General features: G+C 38.7%; 1 protein-coding gene across 3 annotated transcripts in view; it reads right to left on the reverse strand.

Annotated features, from left to right (window-relative positions):
* LOC126091849 (RING finger protein 44-like) overlaps positions 1 to 13,069 on the reverse strand; it is a 143,851-nt gene that overhangs the window by 36,320 nt on the left and 94,462 nt on the right. For all 3 annotated transcript variants that reach the window (XM_049907111.1, XM_049907109.1, XM_049907110.1), the window contains exons 10-12: positions 12,687 to 12,797; positions 10,442 to 10,584; positions 8,139 to 8,309 (exon numbers count right to left, since the gene is read on the reverse strand). In XM_049907111.1, coding sequence (XP_049763068.1) covers positions 8,139 to 8,309; positions 10,442 to 10,584; positions 12,687 to 12,797 — 425 coding nt within the window. The remainder of the gene's footprint in view (positions 1 to 8,138; positions 8,310 to 10,441; positions 10,585 to 12,686; positions 12,798 to 13,069) is intronic.

Below are 13,069 nucleotides of genomic sequence, written 5' to 3' on the forward strand. Positions count from 1 at the left end.
CAAATTTTGAATGATCTGAATAACCGAAAACCACCCATTGGGATTTTTTGTGATCTCTCAAAGGCTTTTGATTGTGTAAATCATGAAATTCTGCTAGACAAGCTCAAGTATTGTGGCATGAGTGGGACAGTGCACAAATGGTTTAATTCGTACCTAACTGGAAGAGTGCAGAAAGTTGAAATAAGTAGTTCTCGTAACATGCAAAGATCAGCACATTCCTCAAACTGGGGAACTATCAAGAATGGGGTTCCACAAGGGTCAGTCTTGGGTCCTTTGTTGTTCTTATTATATATTAATGACTTGCCATTCTATATTCATGAAGAGGCAAAGTTAGTTCTCTTTGCTGATGATACAAGTATAGTAATCACACCTGAGAAACAAGAATTATCTGATGAAATTGTCAATACTGTCTTTCAGAAAATTACTAAGTGGTTCCTTGTAAACGGACTCTAACTGAATTTTGATAAGACACAGTACATACAGTTCCGTACAGTGAATGGTATGACGCCATTAATAAATATAGACCTTAATCAGAAGCATATAGCTAAGGTAGAATGTTCCAAATTTTTAGGTATGTCCATTGATGAGAGATTAAATTGGAATAAACACATTGATGATCTGCTGAAACGTTTGAGTTCAGCTACTTATGCAATAAGGGTCATTGCAAATTTTGGTGATAAACATCTTAGTAAATTAGCTTACTATGCCTATTTTCACTCATTGCTTTCATATGGCATCATATTTTGGGGCAATTCATCACTGAGGAATAAAGTATTTATTGCACAAAAGCGTGTAATCAGAATAATAGCTGGAGTCCACCCAAGATCATCCTGCAGACATTTATTTAAGGATCTAGGGATATTCACAGTAGCTTCTCAGTATATATACTCTCTTATGAAATTTGTTATTAACAACCAAACCCAATTCAAAAGTAATAGCAGTGTGCATAACTACAATACTAGGAGGAAGGACGATCTTCACTATTCAAGATTAAATATAACTTTGGCACAGAAAGGGGTGAATTATACTGGCACTAAAGTCTTTGGTCACTTACCAAATAGTATCAAAAGTCTGACAGATAACCAACAAGTATTTAAGAAGAAATTAAAAGAATTTCTGAATGACAACTCCTACTCCATAGAGGAATTTTTAGATATAAATTAAGAAAAAAAATTATTAAAAAATAAAAAAATAAAAAAAAAAATAAAGAAAAATAAAAAACACACAAAAAATAAAGTTGTTATATTAACTTAAGTATGTTGTTAAATTAACCTAATTATGTCATGTATTGGAAAATTCGACTTGTTCCACACCATTACGAAATATCGTATTCATGATCCATGGAACTAGTATTAATCTAATCTAATCTAATCTAATCTAATCTAATCTAACCAATGGGTCCATTATTCAGTTTCATCACATATCTGATTTATTTGGAACACTTCATATTGACTTCACTGACCGTTCTTTGTGTGTAGCACAAATTGTGAAATACAGGATGAGTCACTAACTATTGGCACCAAGAATGGGACATGGAACAAAAGTTGCATGGGACAACAAGGGGAGGGGAGTGGGGGGGGGGGGGGGGGGGGGGGAGACAAAATATGACTTCTTTTTTTGTTGTTGCTATAGTTTGATATTTATTTTCTGATAGTGGCTATCGAGACGAATTCCATGATGTGTAGCAGTTAGGTCATTGAAGGTCAAAAAGGTTGCATGAATGTCCATTTACAGAAGGTGTTCAAAGTGATGACCATTGGTATCAATGTAGTGCTGCAATCTTCTTATCATGGACTGAGTGGTATTCCTTATCACATCGGCACTTATCGAAGCAAATGCTCTGATAATTCTCTCTCATATATCTTCAGGTGCAGTTGGGACATCTTTATAAACAATGTCTTTTACGAATCCCCACAATAAAAAATCCAAGAGGCATCAAGTCTGGCGAACGAGCCGGCTACGACATCTCCTTCGCGCCCAATTCAACGATTTGGGGATTGTTTCTGCAACTCATTTCTAGCAATTAGTGAAAAATGTGCCAGACACCCATTGTGTTGTACCACATTCTCTTCGTTGTCCCTAAAGATATTTCTTCCAATAACAGACCTAATGTTTCTCGCAGGAATGTGGTGTTCTTCCTACCATTAAGGTTTCCTTCGATGAAGTTGGGGTGTATAATTCTGTCCTCCAGAATCTCACACCATACATTAACTGACATGGTTTCTGGAGTGAAACTTGTTGCAGCCAACATGGATTTTCTGTTGCCCAATAATGCATGTTATGCAAATTAATGTTTCCATAGTTTGTGAAAGTAGCCTTGTCAGTAAATGAAATCAAATTAATAAATGTGTCATCCCTCTGAATCTGAAGATGAGCCCATTGTCAGAATTTATTGCGGCACATACAATCTGTACCAGTTAATTCTTGGTGGAGACTGATATGGTAAGGATGATATTTATGGCGATGCAGAACACTAACAATTCTACTCTTGCTTATGCCAGATTCCCTTGCGATTTCATGCGAACTAACAAGGATCTCTAACTACAGTGGCAAGAGTACCAATTTCCATTTCCTCATTAGTAACTTTCCTTTGCCAGATACATTTCCGATGCATTAAAGATCCAGTTATTTTTAATTTATTGTACACATTTAAATGTACGACGTGTAGGGGGAACATGTTGAGGACATCTTTCAGCGTATAAGTCTCTAGCTCTAACTGAATTTCATTGGCATTCTCCATAACTAAGAAGCATATCAAATCATTCTTCAAAGGAATACATCATTCACATTCGCTTGATTTGACGACACTAGTCTTACTGTTACTATTAGTGTTGTATTGCGAAACCGCCGAATGGTGTTTACACGTCAATGGCACGTTAGATGGATATGCCGTATTTGGCGAATATTTACTATTTGCATGGTATATGAGAGAGAATTGTCGGAGCATGTGCTTCTATAAGTGCCGAAGTGATAAGGAATACCAGTCAATCCATGATAAGAAGATTGCAGCACTGCAGTGATACCAATGGTCATCATTTCGAAAACCTTCTGTGAACGGATGTCCACGCCACCTTTTTGACTTTCAGTGATCTAACTGTTACACATCATGGGATTCATCTCGATAGCTGCTATCAGAAAGTAAATACCAAACTATAGCACCCCCCCCCCCCCCCCAAAAAAAAAAAAAGCTGACCTTTATATCTCTGATGCGACCCCACCTAGCAACAAAAAAACCAACAGCATATTATGGCCCCTGGTGTCCCATGCAATATTTGTCCCACTAACTTTTCAGCTACTATCATACTTATTCTAGGTGGTAATAGGTACGGCCAAACTTTCCTGAAACATTCCTCACCCACAAAGAAAGAAACTATGTTATGTGGACATGTGTCCGGAAACGCTTACTTTCCATGTTAGAGCTAGAGATGGGGGATCCGCTCTTTGAACTAATTCATAGAGTTGAATCTTTCAAAGGAGTGAACAATCAGTGATTAAAAAAAAAAAGAATGGTAGCTCCAAACGTTTCCCACGGCAGAGAGAGAGAGAGAGAGAGAGAGAGAGAGAGAGAGAGAGAGACGGAGCATATCAGCAGCGCCTCTGCTGGTCAGAGCACAGTGCACGCCACACAACACAGCCAGCGCCGGCCTCTGCCCTGCTTCTACCTTGGCTGCCTGCATTGTGCAGTGCCCCATTGGATTTTGTGTTTCACATATGCCGTGCCGTCTCTGTGCGTCGTCTGCCGCTTGCAGTGTCTGGCGCAGCTTAACTTCGCATCACACTCTGTCGGCGATCGTTTCAGTCGCACGTCCTGCGCTCTGGGCAGTTGATGCGAGCAACAGGACAGAGAGCCACCTAGCGGATAACATAGGAACTACTTGCAACAACCTGCTCGCAAGGGAACGGACGATTTGTCTCGGAGCGGGTGAATTCACCGCTCCCCCCACCCTCGGAACTCACCCGCTCGACGCTCACCCCACCGTCTCGACTCTAGCCAGAGCGTTGAGCAAAGCGACTCAGGTGTCACTCTGGTCTCTGCGGTCTCAGCTCACGCAGTAATACAGCTCACGGCTCGACCTGCTCGACTCAGCGCCTCTGCATCGGAGTTCGTCCCTACTGGATATTGTTCTTCGTAGTAATACCACTATGTATATTACAATATTATGTTATGTATACATCAATTGTTTTTATTTTATTTTTATTTGTTTAAACTGATTAGATTAGGTTCCTGATGACTCCTCTTACTATAGGATTTTTATTATGGACACTCGAATTTACGCTTTAATTATGAGCGAACCGATAAACGTATCGCAAAATGTGATATTTTCCTTGTTTTATTCTGCGTAAGGCTATATGCAGCACTTTCGTTTTACAGTCAAATTTATATTTTTTTTTTCTTATTCTGGTACGGATTTTGCGATTTTAGGCGTCTTCGGAAGGAAACGTTCACTTTAAAAATATATGGCTTGCGATGTATTTGTATGAGGTTAATGAAATTTTAATACATTATAGCCAAATATATTGTTAATGTAAATCTTAAGTTACAACATTTTCAGATCACCCAGAAAACCATGATAGTGCAAAATAAATCAATAATCAAAAACTTTGTCATATCATGGAAATTTCAATAAACAATACAAAATTCTTACTCATTATCTGTGTTACTTCAAAATAGGATCAAATAAGATCAAAATACAGGTATAGTACTGGAATAAACCAAGTTTAAAGGGCAATGTGCCTTCCATTTATTTTCTATTGTAAATGAGTGGTGAGCCATGAAAAAGAGCTAATTCATTTCAGGGAGTGAACAGTTCTGATCCAATCTCTGAAAAGAACAGTTCTGCCCATCTCTAGTTAGAGCTCATTTTATTACTTCTCTTCAAATCACATTAATCATGGAATGGAAACACAGCAACAGAACATACCAGCGTGACTTCAAACACTTTGTTACAGGTAATGTTCAAAATGTCCTCCGTTAGCGAGGATACATGCATCCACCCTCCGTTGCATGGAATCCCTGATGCAGCCCTGGAGAATGGCATATTGTATCACAGCTGTCCACAATACGAGCACGAGGGGGCTCTACATTTGGTACCGGGATTGCGTAGACATGAGCTTTCAAATGCCCCCATAAATAAGTCAAGAGGGTTGAGGTCAGGAGAGCATGGAGGCCATGGAATCGGTCCGCCCCTACCAATCCATCGGTCACCGAATCTGTTGTTGAGAAGCGTATGAACACTTCGACTGAAATGTGCAGGAGCTCCATTGTGCATGAACCACATGTTGTATCGTACTTGTAAAGGCACATGTTCTAGCAGCACACGTAGAGTATCCCGTATGAAATCATAACAACGTGCTCCATTGACCGTAGGTGGAAGAACATGGGGCCCAATCAAGTCATTACCAACAATGCCTGCCCAAACGTTCACAGAAAATCTGTGAAGATGACGTGATTACACAATTGCGTGCGGATTCTCGTCAGCCCACACATGTTGATTGTGAAAATTTACAATTTGATCACTTTGGAATGAAGCCTCATCCGTAAAGAGAACATTTGCACTGAAATGAGGATTGACACATTGTTGGATGGACCATTCGCAGAAGTATACCCGTGGAGGCCAATCAGCTGCTGATAGTGCCTGCACACGCTGTACATGGTACGGAAACAACTGGTTCTCCCGTAGCACTCTCCATACAGTGACGTGGTCAACGTTACCTTGTACAGTAGCAACTTCTCTGATGGTGACATTAGGGTTATCGTCAACTGCACGAAGAATTGCCTCGTCCATTGCAGGTGTCCTCGTCGATCTAGTTTTTCCCCAGTCGCGAGTCATAGCCTGGAATGTTCTGTGCTCTCTAAGACGCCGATCAATTGCTTCGAACATCTTCCTGTCGGGACACCTTTGTTCTGAAAAATCTGTCTCGATACAAACGTACCGCGCCAAGGCTATTGCCCCGTGCTGATCCATACATCAAATGGGCATCTGCCAACTCCGCATTTGTGAACATCGCACTAACGGCAAAACCACGTTCGTGATGAACACTAACCTGTTGATGCTACGTACTGATGTGCTTGATTCTAGTACTGTAGAGCAATGAGTCGCATGTCAACACAACCACCGAAGTCAACATTACCTTCCTTCAATTGGGCCAACTGGCGGTGAATCGAGGAAGTACAGTACATACTGACGAAACTAAAATGAGCTCTCAACATGGAAATTAAGTGTTTCCGGACACTTGTCCACATAACATCTTTTCTTTATTTTTGTGTGAGGAATGTTTCCTGAAAGTTTGGCCGTACCTTTTTGTAACACCCTGTATATGTACTGAAGTGCTTCTCGCCAAAACTAATATCTCAGAAAGTAATACACAAATGATGACATTCAGATAGTGGTGAGAAAAGGTTTAAGAAGCACATAGCCAACTACAGATTGGACAACACGACAATTAATAAGTTCTCCTCTCACACATCTATTTCAAAAATACTTTTGTAATCATATTTTTTGTTGAATCTACATTTATGAATTCTTATTGTTACCTACTCACTTATCTTAAATTCAGGCTTTTTAAATTATGCCTTTCAGTAGCATAAAAAGGTTAAAAGAAATTAATTTATTTCAAGTTTTTTGTTGTAGCCATTTTCACAACAGACATATTAATTGCAGTAATTAAAAAAGTCTTTTCTATGCTGCACATTATTTTTTTTTGTTTTACTTACGCATTCAGAACATATTGTGCCTCTTGAATGTCACATACTGGTTATAGATTTAATACAGTTCCTGGAAGTTTTCATAATCAAATGGAAAAGTTCTTACAGTTTAGGTTCTAATTCTTTATTTTGCAAATAAAAAGCAGCCATCTCCAATGTGGAAAACTGGTTGAATGCTTGCAGTTTTTATCACGGTCAATGTTTTCGAAACACAACACTCTGGGCCTAGAGTCTTTTTTTTGTTTCAAGTGCCTTGCCTAAGCATGCATGCATGCTTAGGCAAGGAATGGAATGCATGCATACACACAAATATTACACATACAGTCAAATAAAAACAACTGAAACAAAAACTTGGAATGTAAGCAACAGTTACAAAAACAAATGTAACTTTACACACAGAAAATGGCAGTTAAAGTGCTATGTTTAAAAAAGAGAGTGGCCACAAGAAAAACAACCAGTGAGAGAAAGCTGCTTGGATTACAAATAATGAATTAGACACTGATCTAATGAATTAGACACTGATCTGTAAGTACCTTTCTATTTCATTGTAACATCAACAATAAACTGTTTTGAACTGTAACTTATATCCAGAAAAAAAAAAAAAAAAAAAAAAAAAAAAAAATATATATATATATATATATAATCGTGATATTCCAGGATACCTACTGAAGATGCCTTGTTAAAAGAAGCAACACACACGAGGGTTTAAGTAAAATAAATAATGTGCAGCATGCACAGCATTTTTCCCCTTGTAAATTACTGCAATTTAATTTCTTTCCTTAAATACTGTTTTATAACAAAATATTGTATTTTTGCATGTACTCTCTCTTAACATTTTCTCCACTCTTCCAGCATTTAAACATGCTATAAATTCATCTGCAATGATATTTTTTTAAATTTTTGTCTCCTCTCCATCTTAAATTACATATAATTGTGTGTTTGCAGTGTCTGTGAGTTATTCCTTTCCTTTGTACATTTACCCATACTCCATGTAGACTTGCGTGTGGTTACGTGCTAGTAAATATGTATGTTGTATGGTGTCCGCCATTAAGCCACTTGGCTACTTCCAATACCACATAACACAGAGATGACAGCGATTTGTTATAATGAAATATTAATAAAGCATTTTAGTAACCTAGAAATAATATAAAATGCTTAAGTAGGGTCTTTCAATTCTGCAACTAAAACCATAATGGACAGCATTATACTCTCTTAGAAACAATGGAATGCTCATAATTGAGGAATGTTTCAGTCCTACTGGCGACAAGATGTTGCTATTCTTGGCATCTGCATGGGGGGGGGGGGGGGGGGGGGGGGATTTCATAAGTTTACCAACTGAACAAAAATCAGTTACATGAAGGTAATAATTACACACATTCCTTACATTATTACAATAGTGAAACTACAATTATCTGAAATTCAATTTACTTACTTATACGAGGGTAGCTGCTCTATCTCAATTTTTGCCAGTCCACGAGGCTTGGCTTCACCCAATCTCTCTGCCAAATGGAGCAGAGCTTCATAGTTTTCAGTCTCTGTTGAATCAGGGCTACCCAAATCAGCTTGACTGTATGGTGACAATGGAGCATTTGAGAACATAGCACTGTAGACAGAAGTGAAAAAAAAAAAAAAAAATATGTAGTTTCACCATAAAACTGTATAATTACAAAATTCAAGCTACAATGGATTCAACAATTCAATCTAAAACTTATTCAACTTGACGAACTAGCTCTAACTTCTAAGCTTCATGAATACAACAGAATTCCCCTCCTCCATAAAATGACATTTCATAGAGCATGACGTACCACAAAGGTACTGCCTGAATAGGTAAATGTGATTTACATCATGTTCGACCTGGAATCTCATTGACCGGAGTATAGTTGTCTTCAATGATGAGCCCCACTTCGAACTGAGCCCTGATGACAAGTGAAGACATGTCTGGAGATGCCACGCATAGCAATGGGATACCAATCTGATTGTCATGTGCCAAATGGCCTGCAAACCAGGAGTAATGGTCTGGGCTGCCATTTCATTTCATAGTAGGACCCCTCTGGTTGTCATCCATGGCACCCTTACAGCACGGTAGTATGTTGTTGATATTCTACGCCATATTTTGTTGGCCTTCATGGCAATCCATCCTGGACTTACATTTCAGCAAGAGAATGCCCATCCACACACAGCATCAGTTTCTACTGCTTGTCTTCGGGTTTGCCTAATCTTACTCTGGCCAGAAAGGTCGCATGATCTCACTGCAGTTAAGAACCTTGGAGCATTCATTATGGGCGGGGCCCTTTAACCAGTTCAGGATTTTGACGATTTATTGATTTTAGCACACTGCAATACTTGGTATTTTATAAGTAATTTAACACTCTTATAAAATGTGTGTAATTTAAAATGAGTAACACTAAATAAGCTAATGACTTGGAGTATGAAGTAGAAAAGATAATTCTAATATATGGTATATCAAATTATTGAAGATTTTTACACTGTTCAATCACTTGAAACTCAGACAAAGTTCAGCTTTTTTAATGCCAAACTTTTTTTTCTACAAGTTTTCCTTCCAAATCGTCTGCTTGAGTTGTTGTAGATTCTTCAGGCATATAAGAGGAAGTAGTGTTTCCTGGAACGGCAGAAAAAAAATTAGAAGCTCTCGTATGATGGAGGAAAGTAGAAGTTAAGAATGACGTACAAACTTTGTTGGAAATTATCCCTCAGACGTCTCAAACAAAAAGTTTGGGGAGATAAATCTGGTAATGTGGCCCGCACGTCACGTAAGATGGTACTTCCATCAAGGAACTATATTATCATTGGGTTACTTGATGTGTGCACTGTTACACCATCTTGCTGCAACTAGCAGTGTCGTTTACAAACCTTTAACACTACGAATTGAACAACGATATCCTGGTCACACTCAGGGGAGGAAGAGCCACCAACAGGCATACAGTTCTTTTGCGCACAACTCCATCTTTCTGCGGATTTAATGGCGACTTGGGAAAAACATGAGGGTTTACTAAACTCCAATCTTTGTAATTCTGGCTGTTTACATAGCTACATAGCTGGAACTATTGTTCATCAGAGCATAAAACATAACCACTATTGCAAACATAATCACCATTGCAAATAAAACACAAAAAACATTGACAGTAATGTAGTCTTTTTCAAATGTGATATTAGACAGAGTTACAGATTTTTTTGTGGGTCTGCAACCGCTCCTGTATGACATTCCAGTTTTCTGACAGTTTTTAGATTGACTTTCTCAGAAAACGTATCAAGGATGCATGGATATTCGCCACTCAGGCATCACTTCACTTCAGACCGAACATCAGCCGGAATGTTCGGATTCCTTCATAAGCTATCAGTTTTTCCGAAACGAGGGACTATGCGTGAAATCTTCTCAGTTGTTAGGTGCTTTTATTTCAGGAAAAGCTACCCTAAACTCTTCCTGACAATTTAACAAAGATTACAATTTGAAGTAACTTTCAAAACAAACGCACATTCAGTCTGGGGGGGGGGGGGGGGGGGGGGGGGGGGAAGTGTGTGTGTGTGTGTGTGTGTGTGTGTGTGTGTGTGTGTGTGTGTGTGTGTGTGTGTGTGTGTGTGTCTCTCTCTTAAATGCTATCTCTTGCTAACACAGACATTCCTGATAGTAAGAAAGTCATGATTTTTTAAAAAATTTCAGGTTGTGTAACTTACGGCTGACCCTTATTTTTAATCAATATAGTAAGTAAAACTTACAGGAAGTGTAACAGAAGCCCTGGATATGATGTGGAAGCAGGAAGAGTAGGAGTAGGTCTCCACCGGCGTGGTCCAACACGTCTGCTGGGTGTGCTAGGTCTACGACTTCGTGTTGATAGGTGATCTACTTGAGCTGTTCTTTGCTGTAACACAACAAATGAAGGAACATGTGTTGATGACAACATACCATAGCATAGCATAAATACACAAAACAGATTTAACATAAAAAAGCAATACGTCTATCTTCACTGAACACAGCTTGTAACCCAGAGGCCAAAGATTTAATTTAAATAGTAATTCTTCAGCAGTTCCAAAACTGCAACCTGCTTTTACACCCTCTTCCTCTGCATTACCACTTGCCATGTTTTGTTCTCTTGTTTCAGCTGTTTTTCCTTACTTCATAACTTGTAAAGGGTCTCAATAAAAAGTAATTGTACAGTGTCAGCCACCTCATTCTGATGTGAAATGCTCCCTCCTCTGTACTGCAAATTTATATTTGGACTGATTTCTGCAAAACTAAACTGTCTCATTATGACCTTAGCTTTTCACAATAGTGCTTTACAAGCTCAATTATTCTACTTCCTCCCCCCCCCCCCCCCACCCAAAGCTGTTTACTGTTCAACAACCACACTCCCCTTGCATCATCATCATAGCCATACCCTACACCTCACCTATAAAACTTCATTCTCTCAATTCCTATCCTTGCAGCTGTCCTACTTTAAGAGTTTTTCCTACATTCCCACCTAATTTATCTCGATATCCACTTTATGATAGGGTCAATCTTTTTTAGACTGCCACCATAACAAGAGATACGCAAAGATTTCTTAGTTTTTAAAGTTGAATATGAAGATGAAGATGGAAACAAAAGCTCACGCTGACATACACAATATGCTGCTGAGGAGTCAATACTGATGTTTATTCGCCAAATGGGCCAACTCAAGGCTTTTTTGCCAATTTCAGGGCTTTACAGAAGGGCATTTCTTCTGTGCTGGCATCAATTTACACCAATCATTTATTATTTTATATTTATTGCAATGAGTACAGTGATTACCTATGTCCAGATAGTTTTCAGCCACGAAAGCATCTCCAAAATTGCCACTACTGTCATCTATCACAGAAAAATGGAACAATGCTTTGGGAACTAACTGCTCCACTTTTATATTTCCCTTTCTTTTTCTCTGTAATGACTCCTGAAGTGAATTAATATCATTACAGTTATACAAACAGCAGCCTTGAATCTTCTGATTATTATAAATACAATCATATTCACACTAATCTGTGTATACTAACTCAACACTAACCTGTATATACTACAGTAACACAACACCAATTTAAGACCTAGAATATATACCAGTTATGCACAAACCAAATTTGTGTGTCAAGCACACAACTTAGGAGGAAAAAACTGAAAATTTGGTTTAAGCTATTCAAAAGTCTGTAAAGCCGAACTAGCTCCATATTTCTTAAGATTAGTGCCAGAGAAAGCAGTTTTTACCTGGCAATAATTTATGTGAAACAATATTCATGAAAAGAACACACAAAAAACTCAATAAATTCAATTTCAATACTTGGTTAAAAATTCAGAATTCTGAGATTTTACAAAATTCCTGAAATTCCCCGATTTTTCCATGTAATTGAATTTCCAGAAGAAAAGCCACCCCAGGTACTGTATGTGGACTGTGTTGTAAATATTGTTGGTAGGAAAAAACTAAAACCTCGTACGCAGTGCTCAAGTTTTACTGCATGAACAGCGACAATGTGGTGAACGATAAAACTTTTTTCCTTTTCTGGGGGGGGGGAGGGGGGGAGGTAGGGGGAAGGGAAGGAGGGAGGATGTCAGTGAGAGTTTCATAGAGGTCTGGAATTATGTGGAAAGTTTACTGGAAGTCGTTAAGTGCGACTACCCTAAGTGGGTAGTTTACGCACCACAAGTTATGCTGCCTTGAGAGAGAGAGAGAGAGAGAGAGAGAGAGAGAGAGAGAGAGAGAGAGAGAGAGATATATACTAATACTTGACTTATTGTGTTAAATCTTTAACCTAAGATTACACTTCTTAATAAGTGGATTACAGCAGTATTTTAAATTTGGTGAATAGTAATATGAGAAACTAAAACCTTTTGTTGCCCTTGGAAGCCATTAGATAACGTAATCGGCAACTAGTACTGGGTGGCTATTTCAGCTGTTCAGTAATGTAACAGACAATTTAGCAGTAATTATTAATTCTATTAATAGGAAAGAGAGAGTACCTCTGTTACAAAAATCGGTGGTGGAGATGGAGTAGTCGTGTGCAGATGGGTGCCATGCAGCTGGTGGAATGTAGATCGCTGGTCCGCCAGGAGTTCCACTGCATCAGCATGCTGCAAATGTGATTTTCATCACAATGTAAATTTTCAAATACTATAATCTTATTCCAACAATTGGGAAGCATACACCTGAACAACAAAACCAAAACATAGACCCGAAACAAGAAGTCACTACCTTGAAATAATCTTCACATGATGACGGCAATCAATATTAGGTAAACCCAGAGAGGAGCCAAGGCTGTCCCCCAGCTTTCATTCGAGTATGCTGCCACAAAAATTGCAGGGCACATTTCTGAAGCTCTTAGCTCTTCTGTGCACTAAGCAGG

The sequence above is a fragment of the Schistocerca cancellata genome, chromosome 7 (assembly GCF_023864275.1).
Source record: "Schistocerca cancellata isolate TAMUIC-IGC-003103 chromosome 7, iqSchCanc2.1, whole genome shotgun sequence".
NCBI lineage: Eukaryota > Metazoa > Arthropoda > Insecta > Orthoptera > Acrididae > Schistocerca > Schistocerca cancellata.